Source organism: Chionomys nivalis, chromosome 1, assembly GCF_950005125.1.
Source record: "Chionomys nivalis chromosome 1, mChiNiv1.1, whole genome shotgun sequence".
In the NCBI taxonomy this organism is placed as follows: Eukaryota; Metazoa; Chordata; class Mammalia; order Rodentia; family Cricetidae; genus Chionomys; species Chionomys nivalis.
The window spans coordinates 85,000,064-85,023,430 of NC_080086.1; the positions used below are offsets into that span (position 1 = coordinate 85,000,064).

The 23,367-nt window shown below is 39.6% G+C and overlaps 1 protein-coding gene across 1 annotated transcript in view; it reads right to left on the minus strand.

Moving 5' to 3' along the window:
* Tnip3 (TNFAIP3 interacting protein 3) overlaps positions 1–23,056 on the minus strand; it is a 39,481-nt gene extending 16,425 nt beyond the window's left edge. Inside the window, exons 1-7 of the mRNA XM_057791248.1 lie at positions 23,009–23,056; positions 20,166–20,243; positions 16,669–16,734; positions 15,445–15,543; positions 15,289–15,291; positions 11,204–11,329; positions 6,251–6,367 (exon numbers count right to left, since the gene is read on the minus strand). Of these exons, the coding sequence (XP_057647231.1) occupies positions 6,251–6,367; positions 11,204–11,329; positions 15,289–15,291; positions 15,445–15,543; positions 16,669–16,734; positions 20,166–20,243; positions 23,009–23,053 (534 nt within the window). The 5' untranslated portion in view covers positions 23,054–23,056. The remainder of the gene's footprint in view (positions 1–6,250; positions 6,368–11,203; positions 11,330–15,288; positions 15,292–15,444; positions 15,544–16,668; positions 16,735–20,165; positions 20,244–23,008) is intronic.
* Positions 23,057–23,367: the final 311 nt, after the last annotated feature.

The following is a 23,367-nucleotide window of genomic DNA, read 5'->3' on the forward strand; positions in this document are numbered from 1 at the left end:
AGCTCTATTTCTTTATCTTCTCCTTTATTTTAAGATGTCTCAAGTAACACACAGGATAAGTGATGTACACCCTGGCTTTATATTCCAGGAGAGCTGCCAAAATGAAGTAATAAAGTGTAATCTTACCAACATTATTAGATGCGATTTAATTCAGGCTTAGATATAAAGAATGATGAATTATTCTTTTAAAACTCACCTTCAGGCTTCGTTACTCTGATTTCATACAACAGAATACTGCTTAAAACATAAGCCTTTACATTGCTTTCATCAAATATTGGCCTTTTTGGATGATAATTTTATGATCTGGAGTTCCTTGCCTCTTCTAATCAACAGGGATAGTTTACTACACCATAGGACATGAATTCTTCCTTCTTCCTGTTAATAAAGGCTTGACAGAAGCGGCCAACCATCTCCATTCCTACATAAAGTTGAATTATTCTTGTACCTTGTATTTCACAAGACTATCCAATTTCCCAAACTGTAGAACTCCTTTTCCTTATGTTTCCCACAAACTTAATTTACTTCTACATCCTTGAACAAAAGGTTCTAAAAGAATGATGGCCAAGGTTGAAAAGCCCCAGAAGTGTATAGTAATGATAGACGACCGGAAGGGCCAGTAACAAAGACAGAGAGCAGATGTGACTAACAACTGGCCACATCAGGGAGAGACACGGGTCCAAAAGGAGACATCACTAAATTCCAGTGCCCTTCTGCCATCAAATAGACTTCATCTTCTCTCACAGAGAAGGATTTTAGTTACTCTTTCCACACAAAAGTACCAAGGTTCCAGGCAACTGGGAGAAAATCATTTATGTAAGTGCTTTGCTAGGAAAACCCTACTTCTAGTATCAGAGTTGGGGCATGGTTACAGACATTGCTCATAAAACTTTTGGGCAGGGAGAGTTGTCTGGTCATTCCAAGATGCAGAAAATATATGACCATTGCACACGGATGAAGACTCTGCCCATGCTGGCAAAGCAGAGAAGAATCAAATACAGGGCTCATAGGGGTGGAAGGACAGCAAGAGAGCTTTGGACAGCAAGAAGCTCATGCAGGTTGACAAGCCAAATCAATTCCATTCACAAGTAATTACTCAATTATCCTGGCAGACACAGCTGCAAAGGAGAATTTTAGTGAGCTACTTTTTCTTGAATATTCCAAGAAAGTCCTTTTAACTGGAAAGCTAAAAACTCCTTTGCATGTACCTAGAAATATTCAGAGTAATTCAATATCAGTTTATATCCAAAGAGAGCATCACAGTTGTTTGATTTGGCTATATTTACTTTGTTCATCTTATATGTAAAAATGTACTTTGAGTGGTGTCATATGAAATAATTGAGAATGGCCTGTATAAATAGGTTTGTTTAAGAAATTAGAGTTCAATTTGGTATCTTTTACTTAATCTACTCATATCCCAACGTCTACAGGTTCAGTGTCCCAAGGATAATTACAGTGGACATGGACCAGGGGAACATTGCAAATAAGAGCTTAGGTAAAAGAGGTGCTCTTATTTAAGAGATGCATATCATTTCCACCAACAGACATTCCTATAAACTCATATGCTGAAGGAGGAAGTCTTACTCAGTGCATGTACCCATGGATGCTGTACTAGCTCTGTGGTTTTGGGTACTTATGGGATTTGCAGATGGAAAACCAGGCCACAGTTACAGGCTGAGACACACACACATCTGGGGGGAGCAATAGTATCAGTTTACTGCAAGTAGGTAAAATTGAGAAGTCTCACTGACACTTGCTATATACAACCAGTCTGTGTTTACATTTGAAAGTTTAGTCTAATCTATCGTAATACTTGTTCAAAACATTAAATGTCAATAAGAACTTAGGTGTGATAGAATTGTCTCATGAAGTAAGTCTTGCACAAGATGGCACTATCATTTAAAAAATCTATAATGCTTGAGAACACCTAAGAACTGCATTTCTCAGGTGCATGTGGGTTTGTGAAGGGGTCTGTATTTGCTGGAACCTACTCTGACACACCCTGTGTACCTGTGATATACTCTGAGAGGCACATGGATTCCATGACCTCTGCAATTCCTAAGTACTATCTATTCACTGATATTTTTAGAAATAGTGAAAAAATGGATGGTTCTGGGCCATCTACTGCATGACTAGAAAAATATTTCATTTGGACCATGGGAAATGTGGGAAGAAAAACTTGTCAATTAAAGACAAGAGGACTTGTGTATGGGCCAAAATACCCATTTTAGTTGCTTGCTTTGTAGTTTTTTCCCCGCTATTTGACAAGATTTTATATACAGAAAAAAGATGTTATCTATCAGGAGAATTTAAATCATCAGTTTCCAAGTTGATTTTGACTCAGCTATGAGTGACCTGCTCACTCAGAAGTCCAAGGGTGGGTGTGTTGCCAGCAATGATGCCAACTGATCTGCCCTACCTGTGATATGTTGATTCTATCTTGAAATTCCCAAAGACAAGTTAGAAATTCAGATAACTTTAAGTGTTATACAAATATGTCAGGTCATACCATTCTTTCTTGGTAAATCTAGTTGGATATAAACACAGACACTTCCACCACTTGCTAAATGAAATTGGAATTGGTCAGCCTGCCATTGAGATTCTCTCTGCATGTTTGCAAAGTATGGTATGTGTTGACATGGGACAGCAGCTGTGACCTTCTGTACAATCAGCACCATCTCCCTGTCTCTCTGCAGCACAGCATGATCTCCACCTGATAGATGAGGACCCTGGGACACAGACGGCTATATTGTTCAGAGCCACACTGTTTTGCTTTATGTCTTCACACTGTTTAAGGCCCAACTTTGTCTTGCAAAGTCAACAGCCTGGGATCCTTCCTACATGATACACCCAAAGGGATCTGGCTTTTGATTTCTTAGCCAAACCATTGACATCCTACATCCCTGTTCTGTATCACCACAAAGTATGGCCAAATGTCCTTGTCAATACACTTAATAAGACCAAATCATCTCCTGCACCTTTTTTTTATAAATTCTATTATTATTTTACAACAATGAATGAGACATTAAAAGTATTTGGCTGCCATAGCTTGAAAGAAAAATTCTGATAGACTTAAAATATTACATCTGAGGATGTTTCTTTGCTTATAAGCAAAATTATGGCATATTATACTTAGAAAACTGGTTGTTTTATTGACATTAATAAAAAGTTACAAATGTCATGGGAATAAAAGTTATTTGTTGGTCATTCTCCATAATGTTAAATCGATGGATATTTGTTCTTGACTGGACCAGAGCTCCGTAACAGGAAGTACATCAGCAAACCTCAACACTGAGTTATCATCAATCTGAATTTAATATAATAGGAATAAAATATGTAAGGAAAAAATAATTTGTGCTCAAACAAAAAGAATTAAAGTAGCTTCGCATGTAAGAAATAAATAAGAGAGTAATTTGTTCACTAAGAACACTTAGAATTTTTCACCCATTGTTGTTACTTATTAAAACAAATAAATGATTTTCATAAAATTATCCAATTATATTATGATCCCCTTTAACTTAATATTTCTTTATTGCATAAAATGATTTTGAATTTCTTAGAAATGGTTCTGCCAAAATAACTCAGATGTAAAATTGAATATTTTATGTCGGTACCTGGAAAAAGCATCAAGAAAGCAAAATTTAACTCACAATCTACTGTGAATCAAGAAGGAAAGAATGATTAACATTTTAACTTTTCTTAAAAGACTTAAACATTTTGAAGCAAAATGACCATCTTAGCAGGTCTCACACCAATTCCCTCCTGACTGGAAGGCATGGCACAGCCTTTCAAGTAAAATGCTCTAGCTATTCTAAGTATAAATCACATTATTTAAGGTGTGTGTGTGTGTGTGTGTGTGTATGTGTGTAGATATTAAGATAGAAAGAAAGTCATGAGAGGAGAGAAAGCAATTTTAAAGGGAAAAAGCATGAAGGTAGAAAGCATATGGAATGAATACATGGAACATGAGAGGAGGAAAGTATCTGAGAGGAGAGGAGCACCTGAGAGGAGGGGAGCATCTGGGATGAGGGGAGAATCTGAGAGGAGGAGCATATCTGAGGAGGAAGAATATCAGGAAGTAGAAGATAAGCAAAGGATCCATAGGCATAAATATATTTATGAAAATATAATGAAATCCTTTACATTGTATGTTAACTTCAAAATTATTTAAAAGGTGACATTAACTACATTTTCTTTAATTAACATCAGTATTTACTCATCACAGTTGTTTCCTGAGTCTACTCTTTATATATTTTATTACACATAACTTTCTTATTTAATACACTCTTCATGAAACCTGCTTCCTTGAAAGTGTACCAGTTCCATTAACTCTGGAAATCCACCGAAGAAATCCTGGGATTTCTCTATTCATGTGCATTTAAAAATCTGTGTGTCTTGGAAGGCAGACACATTCCAGCACAACTCTTTAAAGAAAAGGGCTTCAGAACAATTTGCCTGTATTTGCATAGTATGTAGTTAAACTCTCAAATCTACCAAGATAAATATTATAAGAAAAAGAGCAGAAGAACTCTTATTTCTTAAATAGCCTCTGGGACCCAGTGTCATGGGTAATTCTTTCATACACTTAAGTTGAAAAGAATTTCTAGTAGTTTTTATCTCCTTATAAGAATGTATGGAAATGATTTCATCTCCAGTAATAACCTCTTAAAATACCGAGTGACAACCCAGAATTCTAAAGGGCTTGAGGTTTAAAAAAAATAAAATAAAAAAGAACACACATGTGTTTGGCAAAGGTTCTTTGTTCTATACCTGAGAATTGAGTCTGTCTTACAGGGAATGAGAACTCATTTTTCCTTTCAGGCATTTTAATTATTTTTTAAATAGATACTATCTGTGCTTTTCCAAACTAAATCTTTCTTAGCCTCTGTTCATGAATAATCCCCCATGGTGGATATAAAGATACCTATGATTATAATTTTAGAAGAGCCAGTTTACAAATCATTATTCTTGAGCACACATTAGGAGCTCAAAAGTAAAGCCGCACAAATAGTTTTAAAATTTGTCTTATTATTTTGTTCCATCGTTCATCGTGGATCACTGGCCAAAGTCAGGCACTGCTGTGGTGGGGTAAGTTAACCATATCCATGAAGGGCTTTAATGTCTGAACAGTATTTCAAGTTCTAAAGCAGAGCTAACTGGCAATAGCTCCTAAGTGAAGCCACATAATTCCACACACCACACGCATTTCTGTGACACTTGGTGATGTGTCCATTAGAGCTGTTCAGTGAGGAAATAAATGGTTAAAATGTAAATTAGGGTCATTAGTGATAGAGCCATCCAAACACAGTAGATGGGCTTTGCTTTCCTCTTTGCTGTTATGAACCATTGTATACCTGTCACTGTCCACATCAAACCCAAACTAAACTGCTTACCCAGATACTTCTCCTTGCGGTGGGGAGAAAAGATGGAACTTTACAGTTTAATTTGCAGATCCTCTATTTCCTCACAAAGTTCACTTGGTGAGCTGGAGAGAGGCTGAGGTAGTGGATGGATGAAACCGATATCTGTCAGCAAACTGTTGATTATTTACCCAAAGATGGGAGGAGCTGAGCTAGCCTGATTGCCAGTGATTCCATCCGTGGGGAGAATTCTTTCCCAAGCTACACTTACTGCGACCTGCAGAAGGACTCAGCAGTGGAATAGGAGTCTGTCTCTAAGTCTGAAGACCTGAATTCAATGCACAGTGGAAGGAGAAAGCCAACTTTTTCTGATTTACACACAAACCATGTAACATGTGTTTGGACATCCACATACAAATAAATAAATGGCACTAAATTAAAAAAAAAAGCAAATGTGTACACTTATTGTCAGTCAACCAGAGGCCAGCAGCTGCAGTGGAATGGCCCTACTGCTACCGTTCTCTGAAAAGGGCCAGAGTTTAAAGTGTTGTAGAAATACTGTGTATCTACGTGAGGCTCTCAAGACTCGCTGCTGACAGAATCTCACACCAGCGTAATGCACTTGCCACTATCTTGACTCAGTGATCTTGGGTGAAGCCCCGTAACTCATCTAAAGTTCAATTTCCTCTTTTATGATTCATCTATGAACAGTGGGGCTGAAAAAAACCCATCTCCATTTTTCCTATTTGGTTTTAAAATTGAATCACTCTAACTAAATAAGAAAATCCTTCCTACTATTTTAATCAAAAGACAGACAGACCTGTTCAAAGGAAAGTGAACAGCGAGTCCTGTGCTCTCCCAAGATCACTCCACTTCCCGCCTCTGCCTCTTACCTGGTGCTTGTGACTTTCCACCTTTGTCCTCATCTCGGCGTGGCTGCACCTGCCTGTACACTTCCTGGAGGCCTCAGAAAGCAAAGTGCTCCTGATTGTCAAGGCATCCTGAAAAGCCTGTAGTAAAAATGACAAAAGGTTTACAATGACCTTAGCAGTTATTTCATAATTGGTACAACCCCCTCCAATACAAGAGGAAGCATTTATTTTTAATGCTCCCTATATGGCTGGCTAGCTTTTTTTTTTCTTTTGGTTTTCTATATATGTGCATACTTTCCAAATCTCTGTCTTCCACATGATGATGTGTGTGTTATTCAACCTCCACTATGTTAAAGGAGATTACTATGTTGGCCTTCCTGTCACCTAGCTAAGGAAAGAAAAGAGCAAGAGTCTTCTGCAGAGTCTCTGTTTCCCTCCAGTATATTTTCTATCTCTGTAATCTTTCTATTTGGGGGCATCAGAGAGAGCAGACATAGCCTCCCTGGGCAAGTCTCCAGATCTCCAGAGCTTCTGAATCGGCAGGTCTAATGAGGGATGCAAGAACACTGCTGTTTAACCACACCACGTCTCCAAGGCAATCCATATCATGTGGCCAACTGTACAGTCACTGCCTCTAGGCCCTGCTGTGTTTCTCTTCTGTTCTGGCATTTTCAAACACACTATTCATATTTATGATTTATCAAAGCATTTATTTACTCATGACTGTGTGGGATGGTATGTGCTATAACTTTATGATTTTGTCATGGAATAAAGAGTCAAAGACAAGCTTGCTTTTGCTAGTAACTTCTTATCCTTTACCACCAGCCTGTAGTGCTCATACTTAGATTATACAAGGACATTAACTCTTATTTAGAGACTTACAATTCATGATGAGTTTAATAAAAATGATGTCGTTGTGACAGACACTCTCATCCATGAGTGTCCTCAATACCACATTTTGACAGCTTATTCGTTAGTCAAGTGAGTACTCCAGGCATAGAAAGGGTTCATCTCAGAGGTCTACGCCAGCACAGCTTACTGAACTTAAGTGAGGTTAATGCATGATCTTAGCAGCAGAGCACTCTCTCCACCACTACACAGTATAGTCATAAAACAGGCAGGAAAAACCAGCTTGTAGTCCTGAACAGATATTGTCAGACTGGGAATTCACTAACAGCATGTCTTGGAACTACATGTACCACCTAGCCTGATTGAGTGTACATTTCAGTACTTTTCAGGAGAAACAACTTATTTTTTTCTTCCTTCAGGGGGAACTTAGAGAAAGAACAAAGTTGATTTAAAAAAAAAAGTTGGATTTTGTCTTAATTTACTCATTTATTTATGATGGTGTTAGGAATCCTTACAAGTGTGAAACAGAAGTGGCACCAATCCTTTTGTAACATGCACAATCTACATAATTCTAGGAAATATCAGGAGAGCCGACCATAATTTTGTGCTGTGTAAATGTTAGTAGAGAGGATTCAGAGAGGGTTTCACAAACGAATGGTAATGATCAAATGTGCCAATGCCATGCCCCGGACCCACAACTGGACGACTTCTGCAGATACCTTATTTTAATTTCCTGGTTTACTCCGCAATGCTATTCAGGAAATTTTAAAATGAGTCATGCATGAAACGTGAGTTGAATCAACATTTGTTGGTGCTTTCCAACTTCCGTGAACCTGTTCTATATTAGTCATTTTCACTATAGGTTCTGATACATTTAGTCAAATGATCGACCCCTGCATTCCCAAAATGATTAGGTGGCAGACAGGTCAATTTTGCACAGGATGGCGTTAGCTGACTAGTCCCAATTCTCACTCTGGCTAAGTATCTAACATTTCTGTAAGAACTTGATATTGGCAAAATCCTGAAGTATTTTCTTCCAAGATGAACTGAGTTGAGTATAGGCACACATTTGAAAAGCTCATTTAATTCCTTGTGTAAGTGTCTCTTCCTGAAGTTTTCATTCTTAACCTTGTGTCTCTTCTGAGTGAGTGAGTTAGCAAGAAGCTAAAGGTTGACTCTTATTCATGCTATGGGGGATACTCAAATATCTCCATATTTATTATAATAGTAAAAAAAAAAGGGAAAGAAAAGCATTCATCACAAAATCCAAACATCTGACACTTAGGAGCCCTGGGGCTCGGTTGCTAGCACTCACACCAGGCTATTCCCTATTTAATAACTCTAGCTTCAGGAGATCTAGTGCTTCTTCTGGAATCTGAGGGCAGTTCAAACACATAGAGCACATTAAAAACAGACAGGCACACACATATGAATAAAAATAAACAAGCAATTTAAGTCCAATAGTAATAGCTGCAATATTAATAATGTGTATCTGATTAGATACTAATAAATGTGCTAAATGAGTAAGAAAAATCTCAGAAATCATCACTTTATATCTAAGCTTTTAAGGGACAGTTTCAGTTGAGCAGCGTGGGATGAAATCTCTTGAGGTTTTAAGCATTCTTTTATATTCATCACAATGAATCATAAGCAATAAATTATGCATTATGTTAATGTGATGCCTGTTAAATGGTGATTCTCAGGTCAAAAAAAAACATTATTGCATATGTTGTGTACTTACTAATCTATTCATCCTTTCCTCACTCAGTGAACATTTAAGAACTTCGTGTGACAAAGGCCCTGTACTAGACACTCAGGAAACTTCAGCGACCAAAGCAGAAAAGTCCGGGATGCGTGCTGGCCAGCTTCTCCCAAGCCTTTCCTCCATGAGGACACCGAGGAAAACTGTATTTCATAGCTACTTTGCTATGTGAATAACTAATATACAATATGTTTTATGTTTTTAACCTAAAGCTTTATTTTTCTTCTACTTTAAAAAGAAGCAAGACATATTTATGAGCCCTTATTTGCCCTATGGCCACACACTGTATTTACTGTGGTCACCAGGGTTCCTACTATGCCCAAACCTAACTCAAGGAGCTCACAATCAATAGTGGATTGATAGAGAAGGGATGATAAATGATAAATGTACATTGTTATGTACTGGGTAGCAATAATAAATGCCAAGAAAGAAATCAAAGATTGTATCTGGAATGAGGGCATATAATTTTAATTGAGATGTGAAGAAAAATATTCTTTGGAAAGGTTATATTTGAGTAAAGACATGACTTTTGTTAAATTATTTTTTCTTAATGAGGTTTTATGTTTCTAGGTACCAAATTATAAAGTTATTTTTTTCTTAGAGATACACCTGCCTGGCCTGGAGCTAGCTATGGAGATCAGGCTGCCCTTGAACCTGAGGGAGAAGTGCTGAGACTATAGCTGTGCACCGTAACTGCCTATTTCTTTGAATTTAAAAATGTTCTGTCAACCACAATTACCAATAGCAAAGACTAATGTGCATATAGAAATGAAAAAATAGAAAACTCTTGTCTGTTTATATGCACAGGGCTTTTGTTTTGTTTTGGTTTTGGTTTGTTTGGTTTGGGAGGGGGCTTTTGTTTTAGTTTTGGGGCTTTCATATGACAGAAATGAACTATTTTGCATCCGTATGGCAAAATGAACTAGAACGTCACATGTAACTGCAGTTATCCTATGTCCTCTGATTTCTGTGGAGTATTTTTTTTCAGTAGAGGATAAAAAGGAAAAGACATAGAATTAATTGCCCTGAAACTTTGTGTCTGAACACTTTCTTTTTCTCTGAAGGATGAAATGCTGGTTGGAAGTCTTTCTTTATTTTCCTGTTCTTTCTTGAAAAATGACTCTTGCTATAAGCAGACCTAATGCTGAATCCAGTTTGCAAGCATCCTGTCAATGACATCACAGCTTACATCTCACCTGGGATCTTTAATAGCACCTCTGAGCATGGGCTGAAGTGCGGTCCAAAGTTACAGGACTGAACACAGTGTGAAGGCCGTCAGCTGCTCTCTTTTGCTATAGAAAATCATTTCTGTTACTTTGGCCATGAAATCCCTAATTGAGTGATGTAGATCTTAACTCATCCATATATTTCAGCATTCCTGTGTTTACCTTTGGCTTACCTCTTGAAATAACAACAGTATGAGGTTTATGTTTTTGTACTGAATTAGTTTTCTCATTTCCAGAATATCACATTAGTTCATTAACTGATCTACATACATATACACACACATATACTAACTTATGCACACATATATGCACATATACACACATATATACACATACACATATACACGCAAATATGCAAACATACACACATCTACACACACAGATATCACAATGCACATATCACACATATACACAGACAGACAGACAGACATATATACACATACACACCTACACATATATACAAACCCAGACACACATACATACACGCACCCACATATTTTGTAGACACATACAGATACACACATACACACAAACATAGAAACATATGCACACATTCACATACTCATCATCATCCCTTTAAAACAATTTAGTTTCTCCTCTGAGCTTAACCGTGAAGCCACATGTTTGCACCCCAAGCCTTGCCTCTTTCTGTCAGTTCTAACTCACAATGGACTTAAGCTGGCTACCCAGGCATCAGACATCTCAGTCTTGAATCTGGCACTAAGCAGACGTCCATGCATCATGCATGCATCACACCCAGCTCCACAGCCTTCACTTTACAGAACAGCTTGCTTCCTCAGGAAGCTTTTGTGGTCGACCAAGAGATACGTTATTGTTCACAAACACCCAGTGCCGTTATCTGGTTCAAAAAAAAAAAAATCCTACTGACGTATATAATTTCTCTTTGTTTCTCCTTTTCATGGTCCTCTGCAGGGACAGAAATTCCCCAAAGCATCCTAGCCAAACGTGACTGCCAGCTGTGGCTAGGTGTTTCTGTGTAAACCAGAGAGGGACCTCAGGAGACGTAGGACGAGGCACACTGTGGGCTCCACTCTGTTGTGACCCAGCAGGACTCAGCTGCTGCTGAGGTTATCATTTTACCCTCCGTGCTCATTTCATCCTACCCTGATCTGCTACCTTGTTGAGTCGTTTAATTTCATAGGCATAGTGTTCTTTCTTCTTATTTGCGAGAGCATTGTTTTCCTTCAACAGCAAATTCTCCTTCTTCAGGGCTTGCAATTCTTCCCTTAGGCTTTCCTTTTCCTTATGAAGAAAAAGACAAGAAAACATGACCCAGATCAAAAACTCCCACAGAGAAGGATAAGGCAGAAATCCGAAGAGACTGGCTCCTTCTGGCAGACACCACACATAAGCAAACGGGACCCGCAAGGTTTTATCTAACATTCCTTTGAGCAATGTTCTTGGCATAGAAGACAGAGCTACTGAACATATTTTTCTTTATGAAAACTTAGGGATACTGTGATGACCCCCATTAAAACCCATTAAAACTCTAATTCTCACATTCTATAGTCAAATCAATGAGTCTGTGGAGCAATCTACCCCTGTTCCCAAGGGACTGCTTAAAAACCTTTAAAACGCCTGAAAAGAAAAAGAAAAGTTACTGAGATAAACTGATGCTAAATAGCTCAAGGCCAGTCCTGCACCATTTTATATCAGAGACAAGGACCAGAAATTTTAGACAAAAAAGGACCTTTGCTGCAGATAAATATTTAGAGCTCAGCATCACCACAACTACCCTTAAAAGGCAGAAATCTAGCCTTCCAGTGGCCGGCATGCTCAGTGCCTCCAACAATCTCCAAGAACTTCCCCATTTTACACAACTGAAAATTCTGATTTTCATCTCTCAACTCTTCATTCTATACAGTAGGTAGCAAAATTTGGTGAAATAAATTGGATCCTTAATGAGAATCCAGTATAGAAAAATAAATATTGCAGAATATAGCTCAAGTTGAGAAGTAACTAAAGCAGGGGATTCAAATATTACTTTAGTCACATTCCAATATAGTAACTAAATTTAAGAAATCAATTTTAGGCAACTTATTTTCTTTAGAAGTGAAAACATCTCATCACCACTTGCTTTAATAGGCTGAACCTACACACTTAGATGAGTCAACAGCGTAGTACTGGCATAAAAACAGAGCAGTCGACCAATGGAATCGTATAGAAGACCCGGATTTTAACCCACAAACCTATGAACAACTAATTTTCGATAAAGGAGCTAAAAGTATACAATGGAAGAAAGAAAGCATCTTCAACAAATGGTGCTGGCACAATTGGATGTCAACCTGTAGAAGAATGAAAATAGACCCATATCTATCACCATGCACAAAACTCAAGTCCAAATGGATCAAAGACCTCAATATCAATCTGAACACACTGAACCTGATAGAAGAGAAAATGGGAAGTACCCTACAACATATGGGCACAGGAGATCGCTTCCTATGTATAACCCCAGCAGCACAGACATTAAGGGCAACATTGAATAAATGGGACCTCCTGAAACTGAGAAGCTTCTGTAAAGCAAAGGACACTGTCATTAAGACAAAAAGGCAGCCTACTGACTGGGAAAAGATCTTCACCAACCCCGCTACAGACAAAGGTCTGATCTCCAAAATATATAAAGAACTCAAGAAACTAGACTTTAAAAGGATAATTAACCCAATTAAAAAATGGGGCACTGAACTGAACAGAGAATTCTCATCAGAAGAAGTTAAAATGGCCAAAAGATACTTAAGGTCATGCTCAACCTCCTTAGCGATCAGAGAAATGCAAATCAAAACAACTTTGAGATATCATCTTACACCTGTCAGAATGGCTAAAATCAAAAACACCAAGGATAGCCTTTGCTGGAGAGGTTGTGGAGAAAGGGGTACCCTCATCCATTGCTGGTGGGACTGCAAACTTGTGCAACCACTTTGGAAATCAGTGTGGCGGTTTCTCAGAAAAATTGGGATCAACCTACCCCTGGACCCAGCAATAGCACTCTTGGGAATATACCCAAGAGATGCCCTAGCATATGACAAAAGCATTTGTCCAACTATGTTCATAGCAGCATTATTTGTAATAGCCAGAACCTGGAAGCAACCTAGATGCCCTTCAATAGAAGAATGGATGAAGAAAGTGTGGAATATATATACATTAGAGTACTACTCTGCGGTAAAAAACAATGACTTCTCGAATTTTGCATGCAAATGGATGGAAATAGAAAATACGATCCTGAGTGAGGTAACCCAGACCCAAAAAGAAGATCATGGGATGTACTCACTCATAATTGGTTTCTAGCCATGGATAGGGGCCACTGAGTCTATAATTTGTGATCCTAAAGAAGCTAAACAAGAGGGTAAACCCAAGGAAAAACATATAGATATCCTCCCAGCTATGGGAAATAGACAAGATTGATGGGCAAAAAATGGGAATCTTGGGGGGTGGGGTGGGATGGGGATGAGGGGAGATGGGGAGAGAAAAGTGTGAAGGAGAGGATGAGGGGAACTGGGGGAATCGGGGTGATTGGGGGTAAAGGAAGGTTGGATGGGGGAGCAGGGAAACTCATACCTTAGTTAAGGGAGCCACCTAAGGGTTGGCAAGAGACTTGAACCTGGAATGGCTACCAGAAGCCCAGGGCAATGTCCCCAGTTAGTTCATTGGGGCACCTGAGGATAGGGAACCTGAAATGAACCTATCCTATAATCATACTGATGAATATCTTGCATATCGCCATAGAACCTTCATCTAGCGATGGATGGAGATAGAGACAGAGACCCACACTGGAGCACTGGACTGAGCTCCCAAGGTTATAATGAGGAGCAGAAGGAGAGAGAACATGAACAAGGAAGTCAGGACCATGAGGGGTGCACCCAACCACTGAGACAGGGGGGCCGATCTATTGGGAGCTCACCAAGGCCAGCTGGACTGCTACTGAAAAAAACATGGGATAAAACCGGACTCTCTTAATGTGGTGGACAATGAGAGCTGACGAGAGGCCAAGGAGAATGGCACAGTCACAAGAATATTATTTTATTACATCTAGAAAATGTTCCCAAGTTCATGAAAGAAAAGTTACTGAAATTCCAAGCTAGGGTGTAGCTAGAGGAGGCAGTGTGTGCTGCATGCCAAAGAGGGGCTTGTCAGAACCCTGTTTCCTGTTTCACCCCAACTGTAACCTCAGCAAGGTGAGCGAGCCTGGGCTGTGGAATAGGAGGTATTGCTCCTGACAGGAGCGAAGATGTTCACGGAGACACTCAGGTCCTCCCTTTGACTGTCAGACTACTGAGATAATGTCTCCAAGGATTTGGGATTTCCCCAGGAATCTCATGCTGGGAATGAAGCCTGGTGCTAGCCCAAGAGATTTTGTAGGGTTTGGACAGTTTGTCAGATCATCTTGCTGGGCAGACTGAAGCAGAGTGGTGACAGTATCTGCAAAGAGCCGTGCCCCAACCAGGACTGCTTAGCAGCAGATGCCGCTTCAGCTCTGTTTAAAACTTAAGCTCATGTCAGGACCCTGAAGGTGTTCTTGAGGTCACAGGGCTTCTCTATTGTTCTTCCCAACGTGGGTCCACCGACAAAATCTCCTCTCTCAGCTTTTCATGATTAACTGTCCCTTTAATTTGCCTCTTGAGCACAAGTGGCTGAGACAGGACACCCAGACCCAGATTCTTAGCCTAGCGGTTCTGCTAACAGTCTTGTCAGACTTTCTGCCTTCACAATGACAGCAGCAAGACTGCCCATGAGAGTACACATACTTGTTTCTATTCTTACTATGTCTTCAGAGGGCTGTCATTAGACTTCAACATCACTTTATATATATGTCATAAAGTCCAGATCCTGAGGAAAAAGCCTGCACCACAAGAAACCCCTCTCATTGTCCCTGCTCACCCTTGCTGCTTAGAGCCTCGGTTCAGGACCCCGTGTTCTTAGTGCTGACCTGTTCAAGGCTGGGCTTTGGATATTGAGTGAGATAATGAATGTGAAGTGTTTTTTAAAGTGTTCTGTGTACCCGGGTGTGGTGAAGAACTTCTGCCATTCCAGCACTTGGAACGCTTAGGCTGGAGAACAGCAGGTTCAAGGCCAGCCTGGGCAAGAAGTCAATTCTAGGCAAGAAAGGTAGCACTACTGGGGGACATAGTGAGACTTTTTCCCTAGCAATAAAAGGAAGTCACTCACAAGAGAGGCTGTAAAGCCCTGGAAGGTCCTCACCCAATCACTTTCTAATTTCCCAGCCACTGATGGCAATGCACACCCCACCCACCCACCCACCCACCCACCCACCTCCGTGCTCTGAGCCTGCTCGTGGCTCCTTAGAGAGCTGTTTTTCACCACTCTTATCTTGCTCAACTAGAGGTCAGTCGCTTGCCACCCACCTCTAGCTGCCTGTCGCCCTCTGCCGCACTTTGTTTCTGTTCCTTCTTTATGGTGTGGATATCTTCTGTGGCCGCCAATCTCATTTGCAGCTCCAGGACCTTAGGGGATCATGGAAGGGAGACAGTTACAGACAATTACACCACGGTCAAGCCCAGTGCACTTGGGAATAGAGGCGCCCCACCCCACCCTGTCCAGGAACTCCCCCCAAGGAAGAGCTCTTCCCTAAAACACATCAGCAGAGGGGGCTTGCTCTACACAAAAGCACACACTTTCCTCCCAAAAGGAGGATTCCTACTCGTCCCTCCTTTCTCCACATGGCCCTTACTTCCAAAGGATGAAGGAGCCAGAGAACAGACTGGTGGGCTCTTTGTACTTGGCCTCTGGGAGGCAGGGGGCAAGACAAAGCTGCAGATGGTCAGGAAATGAGTAGAGCCCTCTACAAAGGGCAAACTTGCCAGGATATCTGTGGTTCTCCCTCTTGACAAATTAGAGCCCTGTGCTAGAACCTTGAACATGGCGCTTCCTCCAATTTGTTCTTTTCTCTGGATTTACTGGCTGCCCTGGGACGCTGTGGAAACATTCTTTCTGGGAATACTGTCATTAAAATTTGTAGCCACAGACTGGTTCAGAATGTATAGATCCAGACCACTGCAGTGGGACAGTAGTCTTTCTGCTTCTAAATTAAATTCTGAGTATCAAATGAGGAAGAAAATGCAAGCGCTGTTGCGTTACTGTGGTCAGTTTTCTTCCTTTTGAATTATTTAGGGGGATTTACTTTCTCTCTTCTGTCTTTTTGAAAATGGAATGCTTTCAAATAATATAACGACTTTAACCTATTAAATAAAAACTTCCCCCAAAGGTTTCTTTCTGGTTAAAAAGCTTCTCCACACGCTTTAAAGAAAGCAGAAGGGGGCATTCCCTTTTCATCCTGCCTGTTACCACTGTTTCTTTAAGGATGGAAGCTGGCTGATTCTTTGATGGACTTTTTCCTGACCTGACCTCAACCTCAGTAACAACTCAGAGCTGGGAGTGCTCACAGGAACTCTTGGACAGAACCAAGGCTACATTCCAACAATTGACTGACATTGTATCCATCCTCAGTGCAAGAGGCCAAACATTATGTTGGAACTCTGCCCCTCATTTGCCATAGGTAGGGATCCACAAAAATTTCTTGGGACCCTACTACCAGAATTAAAGAAAGTCCCACATGAAGAGTTTCTTACCTTTCTTTCGTATAACCCTTTCATATTTCGGAACTGCTGGTCCCATTGTTGATTGACTTCCAGGAGCTGAAATTATTAAAATTTGGCATTTCAACAAAAGATTTCCATCCATTTGGAAGTTTAGGAAATGCAAAATCATAGTTTGAGCTTATTGAGATTTTAGAAGTCATGGATGAAGGCAACTCTCCTAGCAAGTTCTGGTTGGGCTGGCATGATTTTGGGCCAGGTTAAAGAGAGAGAAAGCAAAGAGGAAGGTTCAAAAAATGCTGGATAGACTGCATAAAGGAAGACTGTGGAAGCTTGAGTACGACAATAACACAAGCGCCTAGCACTTCCCAGAGTAGGAATAACTGGAGAACTGCCATAAAAGGGTTGCTTAAGCATTGCCAGGGCATAAATTACGATGATGATGATGATGATGAGAAAGAGAGAATTTTAAGGATGTGTGGAGAGGAGCCCTTCACCCCAGAGTCGGGTGGAAGCCTCTTTCTCATCAGCTAGGCTAAGTCAAGACCTCCAATGTTTACTGTAAGGAGTCTATATAAAGACACATTTCCTATTACACAGAGAGGTTTTGAGTCAGATTGCTAAAACAGTTCAAGGCCTGAGTTTCAATGGCTGTCCTCTTTTCCTGCTGTAAGTCCACAATTGTCTAGTAATCCCCCTAGAAATTCCATTTGCAGTATAGTATATGCCTTAGCCTCTTCTGTGCAAACTTTATGAGCTACTGCTTATTTTTATCAGAGTACAGTCCATTCAGGGCTCCAGGAGGGCCATCCTGTAACCTTTCTTATCAAACTAGATGGATGTGTGTGGGGGGGAGGACATGCAATTCTGTGAGTTTAAACTTGAGTCACCAAAATACTATGCATGGCTCCCACTAGGAGAGTAAGCTCGGCTCTCCTGTGAGGGGCCCATACCCACACTTTGGAATGTGCCTTTTTCTTTTTCTGAGAGTTTCTCTTCCTATTAACTCCCTGTTTAAGTCTAACTTCCTTTTCGGGTAACTCCAGTTCTTACTGACTTACTCTGAACTCTTTTCTGTGGTGAAAACAAACATCTGGCTTCCTTTGTGTGGTGGTCCCTACAAGCTAAGGGAACATCTCAAGCTTTATGTAGTAATGCTGGACTGTATCCCCCACAGCACCCCTGACAGCCATTTTGATGGACACATTTTCTTATTTTCATAACGAGTTCATGAATAAAGATTTATTAAGTGTTAGATCATGTCTTGACAAGTCAGCTGAGGCATTTATTAGAAAATTTCAACTTTTCTTATTTTAGTTTTCATCTTTGTTTAACTCATCCAGAGTCTGATGAAACTCTCTGTTTTTGTAAGAATTATTATATGAAGGTTCTCTTTCCATATTCTCCTGTTTGTTTACTATGGCTATTAGAATGAATTCTTGTGACAACTTTTTCAAAGAATTTATAGGACCGCGAGGGGTGCGTCCACCCACAGAGACGGTGGGACTGATCTAATGGGAGCTCACCAAGACCAGCTGGACTGGGACTGATGGAGCATGTGATCAAACCAGACTCTCTGAATGTGGCTGACAATGAGGGCTGACTGAGAAGTCAAGGACAATGACACTGGGTTTTGATTCTACTTCATGTACTGACTTTGTGGGAGCCTAGTCTGTTTGGATGCACACCTTCCCAGACCTGGATGGAGGGGGAGGACCTTGAACTTCCCACAGGGCAGGGCACCCTGACTTCTCTTAGGACTGGAGAGGAAGGGGGAGGGGGAAGGAAATGGGAGGAGGGGAAGATGTGGAAATTTTTAATAAATAAATAAATTTTAAAAGTATGCAATAAACATTAATGAAAAAATTTTTTAAAAAAGAATGTATGTTTAAGTTCAAACTCAACTAATTGGCAGTCATTTACTTGTGGTGGCATGCTTTAGGATGTAAATAGTTTTTAAATCTTTAATTTTAATGATTATTTACTTGCTTCATTTTTATTTATTTTTATTTTAGGTGCCTTGGTGCTTTGCTTGCATGTATGTCTGTGTGAAGGTGTCAGGTACCCTGAAACTGGAACAGAATTGTAAAGGCAGTTGCAAGCTGCCATATGGGTGCTGGGACTTGAACCTAAGTCCCAGCGAAGAATAGCCAGTGCTCTTAACCACTGAGCCATCTTTATAGCCTATAGACATATTGTTGATTTCTTCTGGATGAAAGAACAATAACATCTTTCTAAACCCATGGATTTTTCAAAAGTAATGACTTTTGTTATCAGACAGTATTAGAAATACATTTACATTTTTCTGCTAACCAGAAGGAAGAAATAACATCCTGGTCTGTATTTCATTTTTTTCTATGAGAAGTTTACAATTCTGTGTTCAAAATTTTTTTTCAACAATTAGCAGCATGAGGCAGACATCAAGAAGCTAATTACCATGTCCAAAAAATAAAAAAATAAACCTTCTACCTAAATAATAATAATTTAAAAAACAGCAACAAAAGCCTAATCCAAAACGGCAATCATTGGTGAAAAGGCTGACAGTTACTAGTAGTCAGCTGTGTAGTGGTCTGTTAATTGCTGTGTGATGGGTCCATTGCCCTGCAGGACTATGCCATGGTAACATCATGCTGCAACAGGTTAGTGACTTTCCAAAGCACAGTGCTACTCAGCATCAAAGAGAAAGAGAAAGTGCGGAAGCGAGAACAAGGCAGATGAACTGCACAGTGAGTTAGCAAACGAACCAAAAGTTGGATGCTTCTACTTTGCTCTCCTCCTTTGCTGTTGAGAAGGGGAAGGAATTCAAGCACCCATTAGACCCAGACCACAGTCATGGTACATCTAACAGCATCTGCTAATTCCCAGTATCACCTCAGAAATCACCTTTCTTCTTATGTCATTTATGTGCTTTCTATTGAAGATTAATCTTTAACTTTTATTATATATGTTTGGGTGTTTGGCCTACATGTATGTGAACTGCATGTATGCCCAGTGTCCTCAGGGGTCAGAAGAAGATATAGGATTCCCTGGAATTGGAGTTACCGATGACAGAAACCATCATGTGGGTGCCAGGAACTGACCTGGGTCTTCTGCAATAGTAACAAGTATCTTTACTACTGCGCTATCTCTCCAGCCTGGAAGACAGTGTTTTATAACCCACACTCATTTAGGTGCTTAACTCAGGAAGTCACTGAACTTAAATCCACTATGCACAAGCTTTTAACAGTTCAAATCTCATCATATATCAGTTTGCAAGGTCATAGTCAGTAAGAGTCTATGATGCAATTGGTAAGTACATCAACAATTGGAAGAGATGGGCTATAACTACCATATTAATGACATCAACACTTTTTCATTCAACATAGTGCAAACCATGATTTCTAAAAGCTTTTCTTTCAAAAATAGTGTAGTCCAGTATTATAGAGATAAACACTGTGTTTAATAACAGAGATAAAAGAAATTAAGGGCATCTTGGTTTATTCTCAGGCTTAGCACATGGCTATGTGACTTTATCCAATATTTCACATTACCTCTTGCCTCTGTTTTTCCAAATGCCTAATCTTTTGTTCAAGAGAATTTCTCGAGTCCTTTCTTCTTGATGGAGCACACTTTAATAAAAGAAAACAAAAGATTGAGATTAAGCAGCCTATAAAATAAAGAGAAGAGGTTAGTTCTGTCCTTCAAAAACTTCATGCATTTAGCCAAATCTTGTGTTTTGTAAAAAAAAAAAAATGATTTGATATGGGGGTTGGAGATATGTGTCTTTGTGATACAGCATGTGCTTAGCATGCACAAAGCCCTGAGTTTGATTCCCAGCACTCAATACACAAACTTCTCATCACAGTGACAAGCTATTGTACCAACCTAATACACTATTTACTATTCATTTATTTTAATTAATTACTAAAACAGTTCACAAATAAATTATAAATTAGCAAGTCTAATACATACAGGTAAAATGCATCAAAATGATTACAAATTGTGAATAAATTTACTACCTCTATGGCCATGGCACAAATATGTTGTAGAATTGGATAGAAATTATCAGGCTCTATGTATTTTGGCCAGCCTTTTGGGGCAGGGCATTAGAATACCAGTTTAGATCAGTAATAAATTATGGCATAATGACAACTAATAGCCTTTGTCTTCAGTTACTTTCCACCTAGGAATTGAGATAATTATTCAAAAAAGGGACTGAAGTTCTAGAAACTGCCACCATCTAGCAAATGGACCACCTTCAGGAAAGTTCACAGAAAAGACTACCTCATTGCTGTATCTTGGTAGTCTATGTGCACCCCATCCAGGTCACTAAGTAATTCAGTGAGCTGGGTAATCAGGGCAGACCTGAATTCTATGCAGAGTTTTAGGCACAGCAGTTACCATGAACCTCAATCCCAAAAGCCATTCATGAAGAACTAAGCACCTTGTCCAGACTTACTGGTCCTCACCAAAAGTGGTCAGAGGATTTCAAGGTCTTCTTTCATTGGAAACAATTTATAAAACTAGTTTTCTGACTTATCTATGTCTCAGTGTTTCAGAGTTTGATGGTGTCTTGCACAGAATGGATGCTGTTGTTTGTTTTTAAACTTCTCTTACTTTAGAGTTGTCTTCTCATCAGACCACATTTTATGGGCAATCTTCTGTTGGTCAATACACAAGCTTATTACCTCAAGAAGCATTTGGCTAAATCTGAAGTGTGACATCAAAACCTAGGTGGCAGCAATGCCAGGCAATACACTTGAACTTTCTCTTTTGAGGGTGAGTCTAAGAAACTGGACCCATTCTGATTAGTGCTCTAAGGCAAGAAATGTCCTTGATCTGAAAAGTTCTATAGGCTCGTCTTACCCACATGTTTTGCGCTTAGCAAGGCAGAGGTGCCCTGAAGTTGATTCTAAACTAGTGAATCTCCCCAAGGGCATGACAACATCACAGGGGAGCCTGTGACATGTAAAGCACTCGGAACACTATTCTAGTCAAAGATATTCACTGCTAACATGTTTCCTAACATCCAACATCATGGTTGAAAATGGAAACTTTAGGTCCTCTAAAATTGTTCAGCTTGTGATGCAAAAATTTTTAAGTAGCAAACATTTGCATAGTTTTGTTCCTGTTGTTCCATGCATCCTCTATCCCCACAATGTTCTCTATGCAAAAACTGTAAAACACATTGACGCTGAAATTTTATAAGTTTTCTGTACTAAATATTTAAGAAAACTTACTTGTAACCATAGGAATACTAGCTGACAAGTTTCTCAAACAACAATGTTAAAAGGGGTCATTGAAAGGAGATGATAGTGAACATGAAGGCTAGGAAGAACTTGTGGATGAAACGCATCACCAGACACTTCTAGAGAGGTTCATCGGGATTGTACCATAACTTGTACACCTTGGGTACAAGTTAAAACCAATCAGAGTCAATCAAACACAAAGGAATTCATGTTTAGGGTGAGTTCTTGTGTGTATTTGTTATTCATTTTGGTTGCTAACAAGGGCATGGGTTATCACAGTACATGCAAAGATATTTAGTCATTAGGTTCTAGGAAGGGCCTTCTGCTGAAACAATTATTCCTTCTAAACAATTTCTTCTTATTATTTTTCTGCAAAATGCAGTCTGTGTTGAAAATATCAAGGTGTTTCTTCCCTTATCAAAATATTCGAGTCAACTTCTAAGATGTTTAAGTTGTAACATAACAAATTAAATATCTAAAGGAATAGATGGATTCTATTTAGTTTCTTAATATATTTTGGCTATCTGTTTAAAAGAAACATAGGAAAATCCAGCTATCTGGAAAATCCTCGTAGCACAGGCCACTGAGACAAATCACTAAGTTCGTTCCCTCAGTCCCACACAGGAGAAAGAGAGGACTGAGTCTGGCAGGCGGTCCTCTGGACTCCACAGTCACTTCATGGTACACGTGTATGCACAGATTCAAAATAAACCAATAAAAATACAATAAAACATTAAGAAGGTGAAATAATTAAGTCATAGAAATAGTGAATGTTATTGTAGTAACTAAATACAATTATAGCATCAACTGAAGATATTAATAATTAAAGTCATTTACTGCTAAATGTTCTATTTCTAAACACATGTTTACAATATTCTTCTTAAACTTTACACCAAATTAAACTCTTCTTCAAGAGAAGAAAATGTAAAGTACACGGCAGAGGGAGAGGTATCTGTGCAGATGTGAGTCTGTCGTTCAATGGAAGCAGCCTGTCCCAGTGAGTTCAAAGGTAGGGCAATGGTCGTCAGTGACCTTTGTATGTCAAATAATACTGGTTAAAATACAGAGCGGGTCTTAATCATCACACAGTCCACTACTGTGTTCTTAGTTCTGGGTGGCCACCTAAGCATGATGCATGTTCTTACCTCCACATGCTCCGTGTAAGATCCTGCTGCATTCAGTCCAGCCATGCCTGGGGAAGACGAGCAAGCTGTCTTACTCAGAGTCTTGTAGGGCAGAAAGAAAAAGAAAGAAAAGAAAATCTCTTGTGGTGCCTTTTAGGATGAGAGCGCCCAGTCTTTGAAAACTGTAAGTCTCTGTTAACAAGTTCTCAGTAGCAGAAAGTCATGCTAATCACACAGAATAAGGATGCAAGAGGAGAAATGTGATTTTTAACTTTTATTGGCTTCCATGCAACAGGGATTTCCCAGGGTGTCTCAAGTCAGCAGACTATGACTAAGATTTGTGGCAGATTATCTGGCTGTGTATGTAAATTGAGCTTCTT